Below are 24,155 nucleotides of genomic sequence, written 5' to 3' on the forward strand. Positions count from 1 at the left end.
AACTACAACAATTGTTCGCGCTCTAACATTTAAGTTTGTTCCGACTGTTTACTCATAGTTTTATCGTGTCAAGTATTGATGAAAGAAATATTTGACAAAGAACACTTAAACAACAGAAGAAACAAGAGAATGGCGGTTCTTAAAAGGATAAATGTATTCATGCAACGAAACCCACCACGAGAAGACGAGAAACAGAAACTAACGAAACCAACACATAACAATGGGACATGTGAAAAGCCGATAGAACACAAAAGAAAACAATGATTTGAGAATATTTTCAGCACTTGTATTATTGTATACCATTAAAAATATTATTACTGCGTTAAGAAATAATTACAATTTAACATTTACTACAAGTCTTACATTGTACACATATATTCTAGAGAAGGAAAATATTTTACACTAGAGGTACCGGCTAGTAAATTACGAGCTAAACAAACTAAGAGTATGAAAGCAGCACAATCGATGGTGCGAAAACGAAAAAAAAACACACACAGAACGAGTAAGAAATTAAGTTTCATTACAAGCAAAATGGCCTTTTCCGTTCCGGTGTCGCGCGCCAATCGGTTGAACATGTTAGCTAGAGGAAAAAAATCAAACTAAAATTGTGCTCGAACATTTACTCCTTCCGGGTAATAATGGTGGGACGAATATTGGACGCGCCAGCATATCTAGCGCTGAAATTAGTGATACGAAAAGTGAATTGCTTTAAAACGAAAGAAGCCATGTTCGAGAAATATACTAAAAGTCTATCCAATGTGCTACACGTTACGTGTCACACTTTTTGTTTATAATTTTTCTTACTTAAAAAGTAAGTCCTAGTATCAGACAAAAATTAATTTAATTCAGTTTGCCACGAAATTTTTATTTAATAAAAAAATTTAGCTCAGTCCAAATGTCAGTGAAACTAATGTGTGCATTCATTTCCTTTGATCTTCGTGTTTCGGCAGGAAATTTTGTATGCAGAATCCTATGATGGAGTCGTGAAAAGAGCAGCATACCTCGCGTTTGCTAACTTGGGTGACTTTAAATTTGTGATTATAAACGAGTGCCAGCACTCGACTCTTCTCCCGTCCCGTTGCCCGTCAAAATGAATACTATTCCATAATGGCAGTGGCATATATGTCTATTTTGGTGTTTCCCTCCCTGACTCGATTTCATTGAAACCAATTTGATTTGTTTGTTGTTTTGTTCTTTTTCCTAAATGTTTTGGGATAAATTTAGTTAATTTTGAAAATGTAAGTATATACTTAGTCTATTTTGTTAATTTATGGCAGTGTCAAAATCATTGTTTTAGGTTCGAAATGAGTTGGTTCGAAAAATGGTTACATCACGTGTTTGTTTGGGTTGGTGTGAAACATATTTGGTTGCGCGATGAACACTGCACTAAAACAACAACACAACATGTTGCGCAAATTATTGAAATTGCTCTCCCATTCATCCGACGTGTTTCTTCCGTATTCTTGGCGCACCATTTTCCTGTTTTTTTTCTGTATTCGCTCTTATTTCCTACGGTGGTTTATATTACCACTTAAGTGTTTTGTTTTTCATCTTCACTTGACTTTAATCACTTAATCAGTCATTTGTTTTGGCAGTGATCTTGTTTCGACAGAATACTCCCTTCAACACATCTTCGTAACGAAAGTTACATGTTTTTTCACCTTGTTCTTTAATCTTGTCCTCCCCTTTTCCTCTTACGCGGTTTTCTATTGGATGAAACGAGTGATTAGAATTTAACGCAATTTCTCTGACTCTTTTCATATTGTTCAAAAAATTGTTACTCGATAGACACCGATAGTATTGTTGGCCACCTCCCCCGCGCTATTGATCTTCACGGGTGCACTCTTCCGAGGGGATGCGTGCCGGCATTATGTGCTTGTGTGTGTGTGTATTGATATATGCGTAATATTTGCGACAATGAAATTTTCGTTTTAACAGTACAGAAATGCTCGCGTTCCTCTCCCTCTCATTGGTTCAGCGATACCTAGAACTTAGCTGCTTAAAATCCTACCAGACTTCGTAAACTAAATACACGACGGATAAATAGATTCAAATACACATTGTAATCTCGCGCTCGCGGAAAGACGTTCTTGGGGCTGGAAAAATGGTTTGTGGTTTTTTCTTTGCAAAATAGAAAACTCTGAATAGCACACACTGATCGAGGGAAGCTATGGAAGATTCTCGGCCAGTATTGGTTCAAAGTTGAATTTATGAGATAATGTGTCCGTACGAAAACGGACATTTGGTTAACGGTTCAAGCCGGTTTTTGTTTTTGGTTTGTCGTCGTTTTGGGACGCAGTATTCTGCACAGATTAGCAGAATTGGAGGCGAGCGACATCTGCAGACACGTTACACATTATTCTCTCGGATCATTGCAGCTCTCCTGCTTTTCTGTTGAATGTATTTGCATGTTTTTATTTTTATTTACAGATTGCGATTGATGTGTTAAACTATTTACAAGCGTTAGGTACCAACGCTCGGACAACGGCCGGATGATCGTTTGTCGTTTCGGAGAAAGGAAAATGTGAAGCACACATGCTGAATGAATGGATCGAAAGCTTGCTGTATGAGATTGCAATTTGCTTCCGGGATGCCAGATGAAGTAACCGCAATAATCGGGCATAACGCCCAGACCTCATTGTCCACTAAGAAAGAACTGTGTCATGCTACCAAGACAAGTCTACACTTGAGAGAGAGAAGTACCCTTAACTACCCAGAAGTTCTCAAAGAAAATAGTGTGAATGGCATGCAGAACTAGCGCGATTAAACCCGCAGATATTTACCAATTTGAGCCGAGAGATATCCGTTGTGAACATGGATATCCCTAACGATCGCTATTGGCACCAAAATTGCTGAGTAGCTAAGCTGTCACCCGTAGATACGTTAGCCGCACAAGAAAAACAATACCAAAACAGCAGTGTAACTCCGTCATCGTTCAATGTGTTCTGATTTAGTCCGTTCAATGTAAATATTTCAATTCGTTTATAATTTACGTTCGAAAAAGTGTTCAAGACACGGCCGCATTGTTGATGTAGATCTACGCTATGGTTTAATTCAAGTCGCTTGTTTATAACTGCGGATATTATTTTATAATGCTACGAAAATCTTGAAATAACCATTCTACCGGTTCGGTCGCCCTGAAATGTGTTTCTATTGTAAAATCATTTGACGATAAATGTTTGATGATTCGTTCTTATGCCCGCAGAACAACCCATGCTCGAGATAAGCGCAGCTGTCATCCTTAGTGGAGAAAGTTAGTTGCTACTGGCAAGCGAAACCAAATTACATACATAATTCCAAAACGACATTTACTTTTTGGTGACTAAATAAACAAAAAAACTCTATCTGTTAATCTCAACAACCTCGAAAAGAGTAGCACTGCTTCATTATGATCAAGATTAGCGCAAATGCAATCCTAGTTGAAAGCAGTTTTGCGACTGGCACGCGAATCCAAATAAATTAATAACTTAATATAACTTATTGAATAACTTGGTATTCCCCAAATAATTTTTTGATGCACAACCTTAACACCTGCTTCATCATAGCGTCAGTTCAATACATTGATGACAGAAAACAAACAAACGCCTTGGAAAAAAACTGAATATTTGCCTCAGCAGAGATTCATTACTAATACTCTAGCGTAAATATTTCCCTTCCGCTATCTCCCCTCCTTGTTTATATTTATCATTACGACTGCATAATTTGCAACACAAAACAATCGTTAATCATAGCATTAAAAAAAATAGGCGATTGTTGCATCGTTACAGGGCCACTTCACACGGCAGCAGATACACATGGGGTTTTCAGCGTAGCGAAGATGCACTATTTTTACGTACGGGTTATGAAGCACGCACGTACGCACACAAATATCCAACTAAATATACACACTTATCTCCGTTTTGCGCTCTTCTCATCAGAAGCCCTTTCTGATAATATTGCCAGTCTAGATTAGCTTAGCTGCCATCCTTTGTTGAGAGAGTTCCTCCTCTGAAGTTAGGGGGGGGGGGGAGGTTTTGTGCGGGGGGTTGGTTCCTATAGAAATAATACGCATATTTCAATCAAACATTCCAACCAAACATGACAATTGAAAATTTTCGGAAAACTCTGAAGGAAATGGGAAAATTTGCGAATCAATTCCCATATGTTCTACAATTTCATAGTGACAAGCATTGTTAGTCCATTTGATATTTGCGCTAACGGACCTGATCTTTTTTCGAAAGTGGAAATGGATTTTAATGTGATAAAACGCACTCCTATATCGGCTTCTATCTATATAAATAAAAATGGATCGCCGAATGTGTTGATAAAAGCAAAACTTGAGAAAGGAATTGTCCGATTTAGGGCTGTCTATTTCTTAAGAAATATGTTATTTGCAAGTGGTTGAACATTCTTGAACAAGAATTGTGTCTGAAAATAATCTGATATTATAATGACGTGTTTTGGTAGAAGTGCTAGGAATTTCAAAGTAAAAGGTAATTTTAAGGGGTCGGTCAGAAGATCAATCAATGAAATTCTGCGATTGGACCCATGAACGTGCGCTTAGTAAGAATAAAGTGAATGTGATAACGAAAAATAAATTGTGGGCGGGACGAAGTTTGCAGGGTCAGCTAGTATTATATATATTTTACTACTGATTTGATTGTTTCATTATCTACCTGAAAATTCAAATGCAGAAATTGAAGTAGTTACAACACAAAAAAATTGCTTCTCTACGTTCATCGCAGTGCGTTTTTTCAAAATTGCTCAAATGTTTGTTCGCATGTTCAGCATACGTATTACTTTCATCCCCATTCTGTTTTCCGACGGATTCGTTTGAAACCGTTATTTCGTTCGAGTTCTAATTTCGCATTCCATATTTCGAACGTTTTGCCCATTTAATGTTTGAAGAGAAACAGATCGAACGAAATGCAAAAACAATTCGAACGGAATACAGAATGGAATTTTATCAAGTCGTTTGAAATATTTCGAATCGATCGAGATACAGAATTGGGGTGATTGTGTAGAATGCGTAACAGCGAAAAGGTCGATTTTGTTCATTTTGTCGTTTACGTATCCTATACAAACATGGGCAGAATAGGAAGCCCACAGGAATGGACCATGCATTATCGTATGACGAAACACCGATGAAAGTAAACATCTTTAAGTCAGTTGAAGATATTTACGCTTTAGAATCATCAATGAATCAACATTATAAAACAGTAACTATCCACGAGCAACCTGAAGCCACAAAAGAGTGTTAACAAGGTCAGGTACAAATTTGCACATACAATAGCGACGACAATGACAATTATAATCAATGCTCGCTCAATAAAACCTATAACCAGCGACGGAATAATATTTGATCATGAAGGAACATGATTGCTGAAAAGAGGAATGTCGTAATCCCGCGAGAAGACATCCAAACTATTGTAGGAATAAAGACAAATTTGACTCAAGCTACGAAAAATTCGGAAATGGTATTTGAAGATTCCATCTTAAATCGTATTGCAACATCGCTGGAGCGTTTGTTTTGATGCAATTCAAGAAATCGGACAGCACTCGAGTTCTAGACATCAGACGCAGTAAGAATCAGTTCTTGAATGGAATGATGGAATTGTTCAAGACATACAACATAGGCGTATTTAGTAAGCGAAACCCAAAAAAAAAACTTAGAAGACACGATTTTGTAAATTTTTCGTTCAGAATGCTTTCGGGTTGTCTACACTTCAGTTTTATTGATTTGAAGTGTAACATTATAATCGTATTCGTGGTATTCGTATGAGTAGTAATAATGTAGAAAATTAATAGCTGTGTGAAATAACGAATTTTAGATTCAAGAGTTTTTATAATATACTCGTCGGTGGAAATCGCGTTGTATTCATGTTCGTAAAAATGATAAAACCGCGTGAATTTTTTCCTCGACTGGTTGCAAGAGGAAAAGGGCGGATCTGCAGTAGCTGAACTGTTTTAATTATTAAATCTGGAAATTTCGTGTTGACCTTTTGGATTGAAGGACATTGTTAAGAAGGCTGAGCCTGATGCTGCCTGGTTACCAAACGACGGTAAGGCGCACACTCTGATCGGGTTGTCCATTGAGGATGGCCCATCTTGCCGCTTCATCCGTTCAACAAAAGCACGCGAAATGTTGAAGGCGTTGTCGAAACATCACGCTCGTTCGACGCACTCATCGAATATTCATGTCTTGCGGAAACTTATCCGACTGCAGCTGCCGGAACACGGAAATATATCGCCAAAATCATTCGGCTCTCGAATCGTCTTTCGAGTGGGGGCGATCCACGGAAGAACTATTGGCTGGTGGCAATTATTTTATCCAGTCTGCACGAGTCATACGATGGGTTGATAACCGCCTTGGAAAGTCGACCAGAGAACCACTTGAACTTGGAGTTCGTTAAAGGGAAGCGCGTAGAACAAGAAAGCTCATGCGCAGATGCGGAGATACATACATTCAAGATTGGAGCAAAGCCAAAACAACCCGGGAAGAATAAGGAAAAGGTCTACCACTATTGTGGCAAAGAAGGGCATTTCCGGAGCGAATGCCGAAAGCTGGAAGACGATCGACAAGCGAAAAAGACGACGGAGGAAAATTGAGTTACGAGCAAATCTTCTAATCAGAACGCGCACTAACAGGGTCTTTCAGATTAAACGCTCACGCAAAAAAAAAATCAAATAGCTCCATATAATTTTTTTTTCGCTTCATCGATGGTAACACTGCATTCGCCACTTCGGGACGATAATATTCGGCTACTCGTTCAGTCTGACCGGATGGGTTTTAGTGTCAAGATGTACAATTTACAACAACGTGTATTTTTAGTGAAATCGTATCACTCGAGCAATCGAAGCCTTAATGAAACTTTGTCCTCTTATGGTAAGAATTTCAACATTTCTCGTCGTCGATTACTACCTCTGGAGGTACGTGAAGTTGTGCATGAAGAATTTTGTTCGCCGTTTAAAACGCGTTATCGAAAAAAGGAGTGATCACATCGAAAATGTCCTGAAATAAGCTTTATTTTGGTTTTTTTTAATAAAAATCGGTTCACTTTTGCAGAAGTTAATTAAATTTGTTGCGTGAGCGTTTAATTTGAAATACCCTGTAGTTGTTGCAGGAGATAAACAAGAAGCGGATGAGGTATGTTTGACGGCTGGACCTGTACCGGAATGTGGTTCTACGTTGTGGTTCCTCGACTCAGGGCCCTCATATGACCAGCAACGCATCGATTCCGGTCCGACACAATCACGAGTACTGGCCTGGCCGATGGAGAGATGATCCCTGCAGCGGTGTTGGGTTCCACGAAATTCCCAAGTCCTTCTGAGAAGATAGTAGAATATATCAATATGATGCAGACTCAGTTTGGTAAATCGCCTAGAGTGATTCGTACAGGTGGTACGAAAAGATCCACGGCACAACATTAACGTTTGCATTTCAAAAATTGGACAAAAATGGCCGATTTTTCATGGGTTTATGGGTGTGTCACTTTGTGAACGCCGGATACGTCCGTTCCGGCATCTACAACATCTTGGCACTTTTGTACAACAATCAGAGCATCGGAAGAAATGCCGATTCCGGACGGCCAACGACCCTGAGCGACAAGAAGCTCCAAACGATGCTGAAGAGAAAAATCGAGGGAAAAGTGGCTACATCACTGCGTGCGCTTGGCCGGGAGGTCGGTGCAACCGGCCAAACAGTGAAAAAGGACCTTGCGAACATGGACATACATGTCAGGAAGCGGAAGTTCCGTTCACTGGTCTCGAAGCTCCAGGCAATGACGCAGCGGCAGCGGGTGAATAAGACGATCAAGCCGATTTTCCCGGCGAATGGCAACGTGGCGGTGGTGATGGACGACGAGAACCTAGGCACTTCGTATTTTACTTCTCCCACGAAGCAAGTGAGCTCCGAAATGAAGTTTATTTCACACACCAAGTTCCCCAAGAAGGTTCTGCTGTGGTTGACAATCAGCGAGAAGGAGATGTCGAAGCCGCTCTTCTTTAGCTCCGGACTGGCCTTGAACGGGGAAATTTATAGTACGAAGTGCCTGCCGGAAGTAGCGTCGTTCATCAAGCAATACCATAAGGGCGAAGACACTAGCGTTCGGAAAAACGGAACATCCAGCTAAAAGTTGTTAAAAATGCGACACATTGACTTTCTCCGATTATGCAGCCAATCATCAGCCAGCGCGCTATCACGAGAAAACGGATGATGCATCATGCTCCCGACCAATACTTATTAGAAAAGAACGACTCAACAGCAGCAGCAGCTACAAGCTAGAATTTGGAAATTGTCTAATCATCATCATGTGCCTGTCTCATTCTCCCATAAACTCTGACTTATCCGAACTTAGCACATCATCATCCGATAAAGTGATTATCGTGTAGTTTTCCTTTTTTTTTCACTTACTCTGAGATCAACGAATTTTTGCTCACTTCTAAATTGCTTAAAAGTCTTTTTTTTCCATTTAAATTAAACCTATCGTTTCGCCCCTAACGCGCGCGGGCGAAGGACGTAAAAAATTAGTCTAAAAACTGTTTTACCACATACTCTCACATATGATATTATGTATAAAAAATGCGCGCACCTTAAGCTTACACAAAAACACTTTACGCTTCCTCTAAGAAAAATAGATCTAAGTTAAACTAAATATTTAAATATCCTTACATTTCGCCACGACCCTTATTTGTGAGTGTGCGTGTATTTCCCGCGTCTCGCGTCTTCATGGACTAACTTTTTTTTTTTAAATGCACCTAAAAGAAATACGGAGACAACCCCTTCCGCACAGGTGTTTCGCAAGCGCTAAGCCTTCTGAATGCGGATCGAGGGTCGAAATCATTGATGGCGGCAGTTTCGTGGTTTTGTTTGTTCGCTTACTTGAAATAATTTTACTCTACAGACAAAGACACCCACACTTATCATCGTTCCTATGTACAATCGGTTTTTTTTTCTCACAGCTCGCTCGCTCTCGCTTTTGGTGTATTGTTCCCGGTTTCAACCGATCAACCGTTCGTTACCTGCCAGGGTGACTTTTCGTGTTGTGCGTCGATTGGGGGGACGAGGATATCGAATCCGAAACCGTCGAGAGGAGGGGCAGAATTATTATTACACTCTACACAGCTAAAAGGTGGAAATTTTCGGCTTACAACCTAGTTTCGAATTAATCGGTCAGAAGTTTAGTGGTTTCGCGCCGGCGGATACAGTTGAGTGCCTTGCGCATGCGTTTCTGCGCCAGTGATCCCGAGAGCATCATCTGCAGGGCTGATGAAGGCTGGGCTGACATCGGTGTAGGTCAGGATGAAGAGGACGTGGTACTACTACTGCAGCTGCTGCTGCCGCTCGAGCTACTGCCACTCGAGAGCAGCGATGAGGACGATGACGAGAGCACCGACGAGAGCTTTGAGGATGATGATGAGTAAGGTTCCTTGAGAGGCTTTCTCAGCTTCTTCGGCTCCGTTCGTGAATTGAACGGAATGGGTGTGCTGAGAGAACTTCCGGCGCTGCTGCATCCACTGGATGAACTTCTGGAACTACTACTACTACTGCTGCTGCAGCCGCCGCCACCGCCGCCGCGGCTACTGATGCTGCAAGCAGTGGCATCCGCTTGCAGTTTCAGGTTGAGCTCACGCAGACACAGAAGCAGCTCTGCGTTTTCTTTCCGATTGGTTTTCAGGTGGGCCTCCAGCTCGAACCGTTGGTCTGGATTGAGCTCGTGTAATGAGATCTCTTTCGTGAGGGAAATCGCTTCCGCTTCCGGTATCCAGTCGTCGGAAATGCTGTGAGTTAAAGCGAAAATAGAGATGGGAGTTAGCGCATATTCGTTCGAATTCGAAAAGGATGACTGTATTCACTTACATATCCGCTGGAAGCCACCTCACGTACACCTCCGTCCCAGCGCTGGTAACACGCCGTCCTGCGGCCTGTCCACGGAATGTCACTGTTCCCCGGCGAGCGCTGGCAACACTGCCTGCTAAAATCAGTCTATGCTGCAGTCCTTCCATTACTCCAATGTCGAAGAAATCGAAACGGCGGGCTGTTGGTTGATAGAAAAAAGAAATTATTATTAGCAAGTGCCCAATATGAGTATAATACTAAATAGTATTACCGATCTCCTCTTCGCACTTTGCTTAGAAATGATCTGTGCAAATAAAACTGTAAATCCAAAAACAATCTTCGGAAAATTATGATTATGCGGTGTTGTACTGCCATTGAATATTTAATGTCCATATTATCTGCTTGAGCAGCATTTTGACGAAGTGCAGAAAATCATATGCAAAGCGACGAAAATTAGGCGCCAAACCCGTCAGATTCAAGGCGCCAAGGTAGTAATGCTCTTTTTTCCAGTGCTGAAACCGAATCAAACTGCCACGGGAAAGTTCTACAGGCAACCAATTGATACGTTTCAGCGAACATTCACCAAAAAAAATTACTTGAATTGAGACGACCAGACACGGAGCCGCAATGCACCATCATGATAATGCTTGGCCTTATGTTGCTATACCTTTGTAAATTCAAGGCTAATACTGACATAAGTGCTGCCGTGGCCGAGTGGTGAGCGTCACACGTGATCATGCCGAGGGTTCGGGTTCGATTCCCGTTCTGGCCGGGGCATTTTTTCATCAAAGAATTTCTTCTGACATGCGCTGTAGCCACGCGTATTCTACAGCTTGCCACTTAGAATACATTCAGAGCGTGTGATTTGGCATAAGCCTTCTCAACTAAGTAATAATAAAGATTACACAAGTAACACAACACTGCCCATGTTTGTATAGGAGACGTAAGCGACAAAATGAACAAATTCGACCTTTTCGCCGTTTTGCATTCTACGCAATGTAATACGTTTGCTCAACATGCAAACAAACATTTTTTGTTCGAAAATATTTGAGCAATTTCGAAAAAACGTTTCCGAAAAATCGCGCGACCATATTAACGATGAGAAGTACGACTATATCGAAAGTTTGCCAGATATCCGTGATGTAACGAACATCTGCGGCGGTACTTGGGAGACCTCAGTACAACATCGCGACGGGCACATGTGGTTAAGAAGGGAGGAGGAAAGTTGTGATGAAATTGGAGAGATCCAGCTATCATCGTTGGAGAGAACGATGTTCGCGAAGCCTCGCAGTACTGGACAACACCGGGCGTCGATGGTATTCAGAGCTTTTGAAACAAGAAGCTGACCGTATTTTCAAAGATAGCTGAGTGCTACGTGACCCACACAACCTTTCTGAATTCGATTTTCGTCCGGGTATTGTAGTTCTACAAAATTGACGCGGCCGTCGTGAAGTTCCTTCAACATGCGATGATTTAGTGGAACACGTTTTTGCATCTCAGTGATGGGTAGAATGTGTTGCAGACTAGAACACTGCAGATAAAGAGGGAGATATTCCAAGGCGACTCTTTCAGTCCGCTTTGGTTTTGCTCCTCAGTAGGACGCCCAAGAGAAACGATCATGGCTATGAAACAAGGTATGGCGACGGCGCTCACGAAGATGTGACCCATTCCTTTTACATGGACGTTCTCAAGGTCTGCGCTGATTCATAGCGAATCTTATAAATATCTCGGATTCCGACAGCTCACCACGATTCGTCACTCCGACATCAAGACGGAGCTGAGAGACCAGTTTTTGAGACAAGTGAACTGTGTCCTGAAGACTTCCATCAACGCGAGTAACAAGGTACGCGCGATCAACGCTTTCGCTTGTACTGGCCTTCGGTTTTGGAAAAGTTAAATTAGCTAAAAATGATCTTGAGAGGAGAATGAGGTGAGCATTCAGAGAGACCGGAATGCACCATTCTCAATGGGCGCTGGAGAGAGTAACACGCAAAGGGGGACTTAGAATCATCTACGTATCTGCACTGTTCATTGCCCAGGTATGACAACTGCGCGAGTACCTCGCGGAGCGCGCCAACCAAAACGCGCTATGCCGGGCTGTCTGTGCCGCTGACAGGGAATACAACGTTCTGCATTCGGTGCAAGCGGAATACCAACTCAACTGCACTCTGTAGAGTGCAATCTTGGAAGCAGGAGGCAGTGCATGGTGCACCCCCATCAACTGGATGTCGACAAGGCCGCATCTTATCTTAGACTAACGCGTGGTGAACTCTCTTCAGTAATAGCAGCGGACATGATATCCATCCAGGACAGGATAATGCAGACAAAAAACTGCTGGCGGTACGTTTGGTATTAAGACGTTGATGACATTTACCGGATGTGCCATCAACCCGGAGAAAATAATGAGCAAATTATGGGAGGCTGTCCCGTTTTGGCCAACGCACCTACACCGAGCGCTACAACAACGTGGCCTGCATTATCCATCGACCTAACCTAACTATCGGTGCCTGTCTGCACTGGAAAATGACAGTCGCTATTGCACTGAACCGAAAGCTGGAGGAGACCCACGGTCGCAAAATTTGCAAGTACCGACCGTTGGCCGTGGAACTTGTTCCAGCCGTTCTCTATGAAACTGGAATCGTCCCGAAGACTCTTCTGGAAGCGCCTAAGCGGTGTTGTACATCGAGAAGAAACTGGACGGCATCCGACAATTCCTTGGTCAAGACTAAACGAGCATGTGCATTTTACAGAGTCTAGTCCCCTTTGACATTGAGAAAACCGGAATTTTGGTTGATCTGCTAGATTATGTAAGAGAATGAGCGTGTTGACATCGAATGAGAGATAAGCCAACAAGAATATAAATGCATAATTCATAGGCAATCCTGACAATCAATGACAGCATCCTACTATGTAAATATGACAGTTGTAACTTGTTTTAACAATATTAAAAACAATTCCCTCTCGAGGTAGCTTCTGATTTAATTCTCTAGATAATTTCTGTATAATTTCATTGGTTGAAAAAGAGTCAGAGACCAAATTTGTAGATCGAATACATTAATTACAATATTATCATCACTCCTCATTCCCCTACAAAGGTTTGAGCGGGACGAGTTATCTTATTGATATTAATTATGACTGTGCTTATTTTATGACATCACATTAACCAGTTAAATTGAAGAGAAAACGGACTGGTTATCTCGCCGACTTACTCACAGGCTTTATTTATCTGAACTTGTTTATTTCATGGCATGTCGAGAGAATTACCAACCCGGTAAGACTCTAAACCGATCGGGAATTGGACCCAATATATTAGCCTTGGATTTATAAGGGAAATCCCGCTTTCTAAGATCTCCGGTCCCGGTCTGCAAAAGTGATCGTTTCTAGGAGCTGAACAAACCCAAGTCTAATTCTAGTCGATACTTCGGGCCCATTATTTCACGCATCCCAAGTCAAAAAGGCATCTTTGGAAAAAAAAATTTAAAAAATATTTTTGGACCACCCTAAAATGGAAATGGGCACCTCAATGAAAACAATAAAAAAATACGGGTCTAATATTTAGCGATAAGGAACAAAACTACCAATTGTGATATCAGTCAACTTAATCTGGTACAAATTTCATCGCCATTATCCACAGCATGAGCTTCTGAAAAATGTTCAGAAGTTACTACTCATAATCTATATGCATTAACTTGCTTAAAAATTTCAAAGATTATCTATGACTTTTGTCCAATCACGTGTTGAATCCATCGTAAATATACAAAGCGTAAATATACAAAACTTCAATTTTTAGTTGCCACCTTTTACTTTTAGTTGAGCATTATTAGTAGATCGGCATCTACCCATTACAATAGAAAAGAGTCACGTTGTTTGTAAAAGATTTTGTTTTTGCAAGATAATGCACTGTTCAGGATCGTCACAGCTGCAGAATCCAGTTCCGATTAGGCCAACTAATCGCAATGCGAATATCGATTGTTTCGTTCAAACTGCACACTTACACCTAGAACACTACGCACTGTAATCTTATAACTAGAAATAAATATTCAGTCGTTATCAATAGTCCAATCTATCCAGACGTGTTTATTCAATCTGCAAACGAAACGATTTTGTGTGAATTTGGTCCGTCGATGACCAAGTGATCGTTGAAGTGGTGAGTCGCTGCCAATCCTGTAGGGTCCGCCAAGCCATATCCTGGCACTCTTGAGCCGTTGCCTCAACATAAATTTGGTGCCGTGACCAGAAAGCGGCATTTACGTGAGTGAAAAGTCGCCGACTGTTTCTATCATTACGCCCCGGAACAACGAGTTCCCGTTCGACTCGCCATTTTGGACGCCACGCTCGGAACAAAGAACTTCATTGTGTCCTTTTAAGTGGAACAATTTGAATACCATCGCCATCCTGCGTATTGACCTGAATAGGAACAAAGGCCTCCTATTGTGAACTGGAGTAGCGCCAACCGCCATCATTACCACATCGATCTGGATCATTGAATACCAGCAATTATTCCCGTTCTGGTTCCTGATTTATAAAAATTCAAGGCCTGATTAGATCAGGCAGAAGGTAATTGCAGGTCCAATTGCTCTTCTTTGTATTTCGGGTGCTTTTAGATTTTCTATTTTGCATGTGCATGCTGATTCGCTGCTAATCGATCTGCTACGGTGGAAGTGAACATCCGCCTTCTTCAATCTGCTCCTACGTCGAGCGGTCAACATTTTCCTGCTGGTTGCCGACGATACCCAACCACGCCGTGGTTCTACGTAATCCTAAATTGGACACTGCCAGTTCCAAATTCCGACGACAACCAGTTGTGAATCCTGAAGTTTCTGTGCATGCTGACATCAAGTAGTGGATACGTGTTGACGACCTCTACCTTCCAGTAGAATTATTCCGTGATCTGTGGAGCAAATATTTCGTTGGCGTTCCGCTGTGTTGCTGCGTACTATAAATATACAAGGCAAATTCTTTGCCTTTGTCAGGTGAGAAGCTCTCCAAGTGTATTATTTTCCTACGCCGGTGCTTCCTGGTCTTTTGTTTGCCAGATTTCGCTGCCATACCAGACGTCGGACCATCAGCATCATGGCTGATGCTCAGAGGAAGCAAGTTTTAATATCCCGTCGCGCTATCCTACTCGCCTCGCTGGGCCGTGCGGAGCGTTTCATGACGGAATACCAGGAGGAACGGGACATGCTCGAGGTGGAAGTAAGGCTGGAGAACTTGGACGTGATCTGGAAGGGGTTGGAGGATGCGCAATCCGGATTGGAGGAGATGGAGGAAGACAATGAAGATATGGTGAACAATTTGTCTTATCGTTCTAATTTTGAATCGCTGCTCTTTAAAATAAAAGCTTTTCTACGCTCTAAGCTTCCCACTCTTACTATCATGCACGCAAGCAATCCTCAAACTACTACTACTGGGGCTCCTTCCACTCTAAAGGGTCTGAAACTGCCAACTATCTCTTTGCCCGAGTTTTCTACAAAGACTGGCTAGCTTTCCTCGACACTTTTCTAGCACTAATACACAACAATGCGGATGTGGCGGACATCCAAAAATTTCACTATTTAAGGGCTGCTGTCAAAGGTGAAGCAGCCCAACTTATTGAATCGATAGGCATCAGCACAGCCAATTATCCTTTGGCTTGGGATGCTCTGGTAAATCGTTATGCGAACGAATACCTCCTCAAAAAGCGCCACTTGCAAGCCTTGTTGGACTGTCCAAAGATGAAGCGAGAATCTGCGTCCGCTCTGCATGCCATAGTCGACGACTTCGAAAGGCATGTGAAAATTCTCGGTCAGTTGGGTGAAGCTGTTGATGCGTGGAGCACCATCCTGGAACATATATTATGTACGCGACTTCACGACGATACACTGAAAGTTTGGGAGGATTACGCGTCTACTTTGAATTCCGTTACCTACAAACATCTCATCGAATTTCTTCAGCGTCGTATGCGGGTCCTCGAATCGATCTCGGTGAATCAACATCATCAACCAGCGTCTATGCAGACTCAAGTTTCGTATCCCAGAAAGCCGTTCCCAACGAAAGTTTCCTCCCATGCTGTTGTAGAAAGTTCGTCGTTGAAATGTCACGCCTGCAATCAACGTCATCCGCTAGTAAAGTGCAATAAATTCGAGAAGTTGCCAATCTCAGAGAAGCTGAATATACTTAACTCCAAACGACTTTGTCTCAACTGTTTCAGCAGAGATCATTTCGCCCGGAATTGTGTTTCAAAATATAACTGTAAGGTTTGCCAGAAACGTCACCATTCATTAATTCATGCTGCGTACACTGAGAGTTACATCCGTTCCAACGTCGATTCGTCATCGTCAAGTTCACCTAGGTCCACCGTGCAAACTAATGCGACCACTTCCAAAGAAACATCGCTATTATCAGCATCAACTTTAAAGAAACCAGAGAAGCGTGTATGCTGTGTGCCAATGCAAAGTTGCAATCGGAACGTTTTTATGTTGACTGTTGTTCTCAAAGTCATCGATTGCTATGGTCAGGAGCATCTCGCGAGAGCTCTGCTCGATTGTGCATCCCAGCCGAATATAATCTCCGAAAATATGGCGCAAATTCTACGTTTACGACGTAACAAGGTGAATGTTATGATTCATGGAGTTGGTGAAAATCCGCAGCTCGCACAAAATTCCGTCCGAACCCAAATCCGTTCACGAAAAGAAGAGTTCTCACTCGATGTTGAGTTTCTGGTACTGAAAAACGTCATCCCTAAGCTTCCTGCCTACAATGTATCCGTTGATGATTGGAATCTACCACAGGACTTATTTTACGCTGATCCATACTTCAACAAAAGCTCCAGTATCGATATGATAATCGGAAACGAGCATTTCTTCTCCTGCTTCAAAACTGCTGCTCAGATCCATTTGTCGGAACATTTACCACGGCTAATAGACAGCACTTTTGGTTGGATAGTTTCTGGTGCTGCCAGCATTCCCAAAAATTCCCGAGAAGCATCCGCTTGCTCCATTACGACCGTATCTCTAGTTACCCTCGAAGAAAGTCTGAAAAAGTTTTGGGAGATAGAAGAGCTTCCATCCAGGTAGCGTGACGTAGGTAGGTGACGTTGAAAAAATGTACCGCCAGGTTCTTCATCATCCTGACGACACATCGCTGCAGCAAATACTGTTCAGATTTGACAAAACTGAGAAGGTGCAAACCTATCGTCTTCTGACCGTAACCTACGGCATGGCACCGTCTGCTTTCCTAGCTACACGCACTTTAGTGCAGCTAGCCAATGATGAAGGAGATGCCTTTCCACTAGGAGGACCAGCACTCAGGAAAGGATTTTATGTTGATGATTTGATCAGCGGAGCTCAAACTATTCCTGAAGCAATTCAATTGAGGACCGAACTGGGAGAACTTATGGCAAAGGGTGGATTCTCCTTGAGGAAATGGACTTCCAACAAGCTCGAAGTATTGCAGGGGCTCGAACCTGACCAAATCGGAACGCAATCTGCGATCCAATTCAACAAGGATGACACGATAAAGACGCTGGGAATCAGCTGGATGCCCGAGGCGGATGTATTCCGATTCGAGTCCGCACTGCGATCACTACAAGGACCTATCACGAAGAGAGCCATCTTATCCGGAATTTCTCAGCTTTTTGACCCTTTGGGAATTGTCTCACCTGTGGTCATTCGTGCAAAAATTATGATGCAGCTCCTGTGGTTGCAGCCTTACGGCTGGGATGACGAAGTTTCAAAATCGATCACTGAGAAGTGGGAAAACTACACAAAACAGCTGCCGAGACTATCCGAGTTCCGTGTACCACGCTACGCTCTGCTTCCAAATGCCAACATCCAGTTGCACACATTCTCAGACGCGTCAGAAGCAGCATACGGTGCATGCACGTACGCTCGATCTATAGATACCGAGGGCAATGTAGCTGTTCATCTACTAGCATCCAAATCACGGGTCGCTCCCCTGAAACGCATCAGCCTTCCACGGATAGAGCTTTGTGCAGCCGATCTGGCAACGAAACTTCACGCTAAAATAACCGATGCACTCCACATCGAAATTTCTGATTCCTACTTTTGGTGTGACTCCACCGTAACGCTTCAATGGATCCGCGCTCCACCCAACTGTTGGAAGACATTCGTGGCTAATCGCGTTTCTGCCATCCAGTCAGCAACCATCGGGGCACACTGGAACCACGTAGCCGGCAAACAAAATCCAGCTGACTTGGTATCCAGAGGCATGGAGATTGACGATTTCTTTCAATGCCAGGAATGGAAGCACGGACCGAAATGGCTATTCCTACCCACACAACAATGGCCATGTCAAAGAGTACCAGAGTACCCTGAAGACGGGAAAGAGCGTCGTAAAGCCGTAGTGGCCGCAGCAATCAGAAACGAATCTCGCGTAAATCCCTACTTTGATCGCTTCTCGACGTATACAGGAATGGTTAGCATCACTGCATACTGCCTTCGATTTGTCCGCCACTGTCGTGAGAAAATTCGAACACAACCCTCTAGTAGTAGTCCACTCCACAGCAAACTACTTACACGAGATGAGTTTGCCGCTGCCGAATCAGTACTCGTAAAGCTAGCCCAGTTCGATGGATTTAAGGAAGAATTAAAAGACCTCCGCAGCAGCAATGCAGTTTCCAAAAAATCGTCAATTCGCCGTCTTTGCCCCATACTCGACCCAGAAGGCATCATCAGAGTGGGAGGTAGATTGAATTTGCTAGAGCAGCCATACATAACAAAGCATCCCATCCTCCTACCTAATCCTCACCCCTATACACGTCTTCTCACTATACTTCACCAGCTACGACTAATTCACGGTGGCGGCCGCCTCACCCTGGCCTCCATGCGTGAAAAATTTTGGCCCATCCGCGGGCGACAGTTAGTTCAATGCGTCATACGTGCCTGCTTCCGATGCACCCGAGCAAATCCCGTTCCACAAACCCAGCAACTAGGACAACTTCCAATTCATCGTATCCGACCTGCTCGACCATTCAGCATCGCCGGCGTAGATTTCGCCGGACCTGTATACTTGAGAGCAATCCACAAGCTAGCCCTACCAGCGTACCTTTGCATCTTCGTGTGCTTTAGCATAAAGGCAGTTCACATCGAACTGGTCGGAGACCTGTCGACAGCAGCATTCCTAGCAGCGTTCCGCAGATTCGTGTCCCGTCGGGGTCGACCATCTGATGTCTACTCCGACAACGGAAAAAATTTCGAAGGTGCGAAAAATGAGCTCGAGGAGATCCATCGACTGCTGCGGAACAACGCCGAAGAGATCCACTCCTTCTGCACGAAGGAATCTATCAACTGGCATCTGTGTCCACCTAAGGCGCCTCATTTTGGTGGACTTTGGGAAGCGACGGTAAAAGTCGCCAAAGCCCATTTGTACAAGCAGCTAGGGAATTCTCGTCTCTCGTTCGAAGAAATGTCGACACTACTGACCCAAGTAGAAGCAGCAATGAATAGTCGTCCTTTGGTGCCACTCTCAGAGGATCCAAACGACCTAGCTTGCCTAACTCCTGCCCACTTTCTAATTGGGTCAACCATGCACGCGGTACCTGAGCTGGATCTGACGAAGATCTCTGTGAGCATTTTCGACCGTCATCAAGCAACTCAACGGCTATACCAAAAATTTTGGCATCATTGGCGCAGCGAGTATTTGCAAGAGTTGCAGCTTTCGTTCAAAAACAACAAGCCGAACGACGCGTTCCATCCAGGTCGGCTCGTGATCCTCGTCGACGAACAACAGCATCCTGTGAAATGGCCACTCGCTCGCATTGTCGATGTCCATCCTGGCCACGATCAGCTTATTCGTGTGGTGACCGTGAAAACGCCCCGTGGTATAGTCAAGCGGCCGATAACAAAAATTTGCCTGCTTCCTGGCTATGATCGAGACTCAGATACTGTTATTAGAGACGACGAAAGGCGGAATGACACCGACCGAGATGACAGCTATCAACCACCAATACGAGGAGAATGACAGTAGATACGTCAAGAAGTAGAATGAACTAGTTCACATATTGTTGAGCAAAGATTAATCTTTAGTTGAACTCTTTACTTGAATTTTGTTACATACTATAAATTATAGCATTAGGTTTTTTGAAATTGAGCATTTCAAGGTGGCGGCGATGTTCAGGATCGTCACAGCTGCAGAATCCAGTTCCGATTAGGCCAACTAATCGCAATGCGAATATCGATTGTTTCGTTCAAACTGCACACTTACACCTAGAACACTACGCACTGTAATCTTATAACTAGAAATAAATATTCAGTCGTTATCAATAGTCCAATCTATCCAGACGTGTTTATTCAATCTGCAAACGAAACGATTTTGTGTGAATTTGGTCCGTCGATGACCAAGTGATCGTTGAAGTGGTGAGTCGCTGCCAATCCTGTAGGGTCCGCCAAGCCATATCCTGGCACTCTTGAGCCGTTGCCTCAACATGCACCGTTTCACCGAAAATTTGCATTTCTATCGCATGTATTACGGGATGAATATGGCTTCTACTGTTCCTATAGTATAAAATGGATACTAGCAACTAAAGATTGTACTCGAAAAAAATGCAACACTTTCTGTTGTGTATAGCTTTTTATTGCATGGGTAAACATTGATGAACTTTTTCGTAAAACTAGTTTACAGTGTAATGTTTACATGTGTAAATTTTTGTCACAATCTGTCAAATGATTATCGAGAATCTAACGGTGGGTTTAGACTAGTGATACATTCTTGTGAAGAAATCTTCTTCTTCAATGGTACTAACGTTCCTAGAGGAACTTCGCCGTCTCAACGTAGTATTACTTGCGTCATTTTTATTAGTACTTAGTTGAGATTTCTATGCCAAGTAACACGCCTTGAATGCATGCTGAGTGGCAAGCTCTAGAATACGCGTGATCACAGTGCAAGTCGGAGGAAATTTCTTTGACGAAAAATTCCCCCGACCAGAACGGGAATCGAACCCGAACACCCGGCATGTTAGTTGTGACGCTAACCACTCGGCCAAGGGAGCACTTGTGAAGAAATATGATGAGATTTATAGAAATCGCATCAACCATTTACACTAGCGCGAACTTATATAATGAATATATTCATGTTTTCGGTGAATTCATTAACCTGAAGAAGAACTGCTTCCAACAAGAATGATTTCTCACCAGTGAGAAATTCACCAGTGTTTACAAATGCCTGAATTTATTCTATTCATAGTAGTTATATATCCCTCGAAGAAATGTTTACATCTATTTTCGTGTGAATAAATCCATCTATAGCTATAGATCTCCCTGATGTAAACCCACCATAACAGATGGATCGCAAAACAGTTGGGAATCGACTATTCGACCGCGTCTCGTTTGGTAAAATCGTTCAAGGATACCCAGACAACTAAGCGGCGAGCTAGCTAGTGACGGAAGAAAAGCGAAGACAATCGACACCGTGAATGCATAGAAGATGATGGATTACTTCAAACGCAATAGGCGTCTAACCGAATAACACAAAATACGGTGCCCAAACAATCCGCCAAGGAGCTGTACCGCCAAACAGATCCCCGACCTGAAGTTTTTCGTCTGCAAGTCCCGCCTGAATGTTCTGAAGAAGTTCCGAAAGAAAAATGTCGACAAATTTGCCATGAAGTACTCAGTGTGCCGTCGATCTGTGGGCGCGGTGAATTCCGCAAGTTGTACATAACGATCGGCACCATCATCGGCCAAATATATAAAGAAGAATGCCTCCAGAAACGCCTGCTGCCCTTCCTCCGGTCTCACGAAGGTGACACTTCGTTTTGGCCGGATCTTGCATCGTGCCATTACGTAAAACCGGTGATGGATTGGTACGAAGCCAACTATGCTGTTTTTGTGCCGCCAAACTCGCCAGAACCTCGCCCAATAGAAAAATTATGAAGGGCAAGCTCCGGAAAACAAGGAAGGTCTTCAAAAACGACCAGGATTTGAAGAAAGAGTGGATGAAAGTGTGTATGAAAGATGGTGCAAGTGTTGCACAGGTTTTGATAGGTAGCGTTAGGTCCATGGTGCAAGCATTTAGTCTAGGAGAGGAGGCTGAACAAACCAACTTTGCAAAAACATAGCTAATATGTGTTTAATAATCCATGTAAGTTTCTAAAATTTCCGACTTAAAATGAATTTTGGTGATTATTTTTGTCAGTTGCATTTTTTTTTCGAGTACGGTATGTAGTCCGTCGCTAGCTGCTACTTTTTCCTATTTTCTGGCAAATTACTGATTTCGTCGCGAAAGAAGCGTTCATCTCTGGCTAGTGACCATTCTATCCTGGATTCCTCGAGTCGAGAAAGACGCACCACGCTAGATATGAGGTACAGACTAGGGGGGCGTTGCTGATTAAGGGTCAGCTGCATCCCAATAGGAAGTATCCCGTGTCGGGCACACGTACAGAGCATTGGAGACAGCAACATCCCAATTACGAAACACTTGTAATACTAACCTCGAGCCAACCGCGAGTAATCGGTTACATATTACTAACATAGATAATAAGAAAAATTGTCAAAGTATTGAACTCCCGGCCCCGCGAGGCTAACGCCATATGAGCCTTGATCAAAATATATATTTTGGAAAAAAAAAGCGTTTATCTTTTGAAGCCAGGAAGAATCCAGCCAATTTTTGATACGCTGTTCTGCGAATTCCACTCTGAGCGTTCTACATCGATCGATCAGATGTTAGTCGGAAGGGGCAAGATGTGGGGTATATTGCGGGTGAACCGAAATTTCTCATCCACTATTTTTCAAATTGTTTTGAACTCGAACTGCCACATGAGACCGAAAGTTATTAATATTATCGACTCGTGTATGCCCGCATAATCCGGACGTTTTTCGGCAAAAGCTTGCTTTGAACGGATCAATTGTTGCCTTTAGAAGTCTCCAGTGTGGATCACACCCTTTTGAACCTACCAAATACAGAGCATTACTTCAGCACTGTTGATGTTCGGCCTCGGCTATGCTTCTGCAAGCACCGTTTTACTCGATCACGAATGTCTCTTATTTTTCAACTTCAATCTATTTCTGATGACCGGCACGCTTTTTTATCTTTAACACTGAAATCACTACTTTCAAATGGCTCTACGAAATCCAGCCGATGGTGCATATGCTTCAAATAGCACTCGATGCGCTTCCCGCAAATGGTGCTTATTTGCAACGAAACTCTACATTTTCGACGCAGTAAAAACTGAACTTGTACAAAACTCAAAGACATGTGACTTATGTTTGGTTGACAGATGTCGACACGTCGCAATGCAGCAAAAATCAGCTATTCGACTATTTATTATAACACCTTGAGCGATAACGTGGTTGAACTCGTACTTGACTGGAAAAATACTTCGGGTGCGACTCGGTTCGTGCATCTCTTCCGGCGTACCGCAGGGAAACAACCCGGGCCCAATTCTGTTCATGTTGTTCTTCAACTTGACATCCATGTTCCCCGAAGGACTTTGCGGCAATCATCTCTGCTACAGCCAAGTTTTCATCGAACTCTGTACGGGTATTATAAACCGATGACAGTGATGATTCGTGATTTTCTGTTATGGAATCTGTGTTCGAGCTCGGAGAATCGTCAGACCGATTTAGGAATCGATTGAGGAGAGCATGATTGTTTTCATTCATGTATTTATGTCATGTTTCATGTATGTATTGTCTTGTCTAAGTTTTTATTCGATAACACAAACACATTGTCGGATGAATTATACAATATACAATCTTGGGTAAACGGAACGAATTAAGTTGTACATCCAATAGAAATTTAAGGAGAGGCCTTTCCGGGAGATATATTTAAGCCCTTTAACAAAATATGTTCGAAATAAATTAATGTCCGTTTGGGAGTATATTGAAAAATAAATTTCCTTTAAATTATATGAAGTGTTTCAATACTTTGTACTTCAAGATTCACCAGTCGCTCACGAATCGATTAACGTTCTGAAAACAACGAAGGAATTCTTTAGCTGTTATGGAAAAAATCGGTGGATTGATTCAATCCAGCTTCGAATACATGTACCGATTACAATAATCGGTAGTGTCCTCTATATAGTACATCACAATAGCATCGATACCAAGCGATACGATTGGTCATAAAAAACAAGAAATTCACGTTCACTTTTTCAGAAGTGTCATTATTATTGAATGAATCATAATGAGCGGTTGTTCTAAACACAATTTCTACGTTAGGATCCCCTAATCGATAGACTCACCTGACCACGGTTGACGGCGGTAGCGCAACTTTTTGCCACTCTTGCGCAAAAGTTTCGGCAGCGGCGGATCTGACGATCGCTTGTTCCCACTGACGTTGTCCGTGCTGCTGAAGTGATTGTTGACGTGCTTCTCGAGGGCCAACTAAAAATCAAACCAAT

The 24,155-nt window shown here is 42.8% G+C and overlaps 1 protein-coding gene across 5 annotated transcripts in view; it reads right to left on the reverse strand.

Annotated features, from left to right (window-relative positions):
- Nucleotides 1–264: 264 nt before the first annotated feature.
- Nucleotides 265–24,155, reverse strand: part of LOC129769182 (zinc finger protein jing homolog) — a 226,733-nt gene continuing 202,842 nt past the window's right edge. For all 5 annotated transcript variants that reach the window (XM_055771276.1, XM_055771271.1, XM_055771275.1 and 2 more), the window contains 3 exons: nucleotides 23,997–24,138; nucleotides 9,839–10,016; nucleotides 265–9,759 (listed from right to left, as the gene is read on the reverse strand). In XM_055771276.1, coding sequence (XP_055627251.1) covers nucleotides 9,276–9,759; nucleotides 9,839–10,016; nucleotides 23,997–24,138 — 804 coding nt within the window. In that variant the 3' untranslated portion in view covers nucleotides 265–9,275. The remainder of the gene's footprint in view (nucleotides 9,760–9,838; nucleotides 10,017–23,996; nucleotides 24,139–24,155) is intronic.

This window comes from Toxorhynchites rutilus, chromosome 2 (assembly GCF_029784135.1).
Source record: "Toxorhynchites rutilus septentrionalis strain SRP chromosome 2, ASM2978413v1, whole genome shotgun sequence".
Classification (NCBI taxonomy): Eukaryota; Metazoa; Arthropoda; class Insecta; order Diptera; family Culicidae; genus Toxorhynchites; species Toxorhynchites rutilus.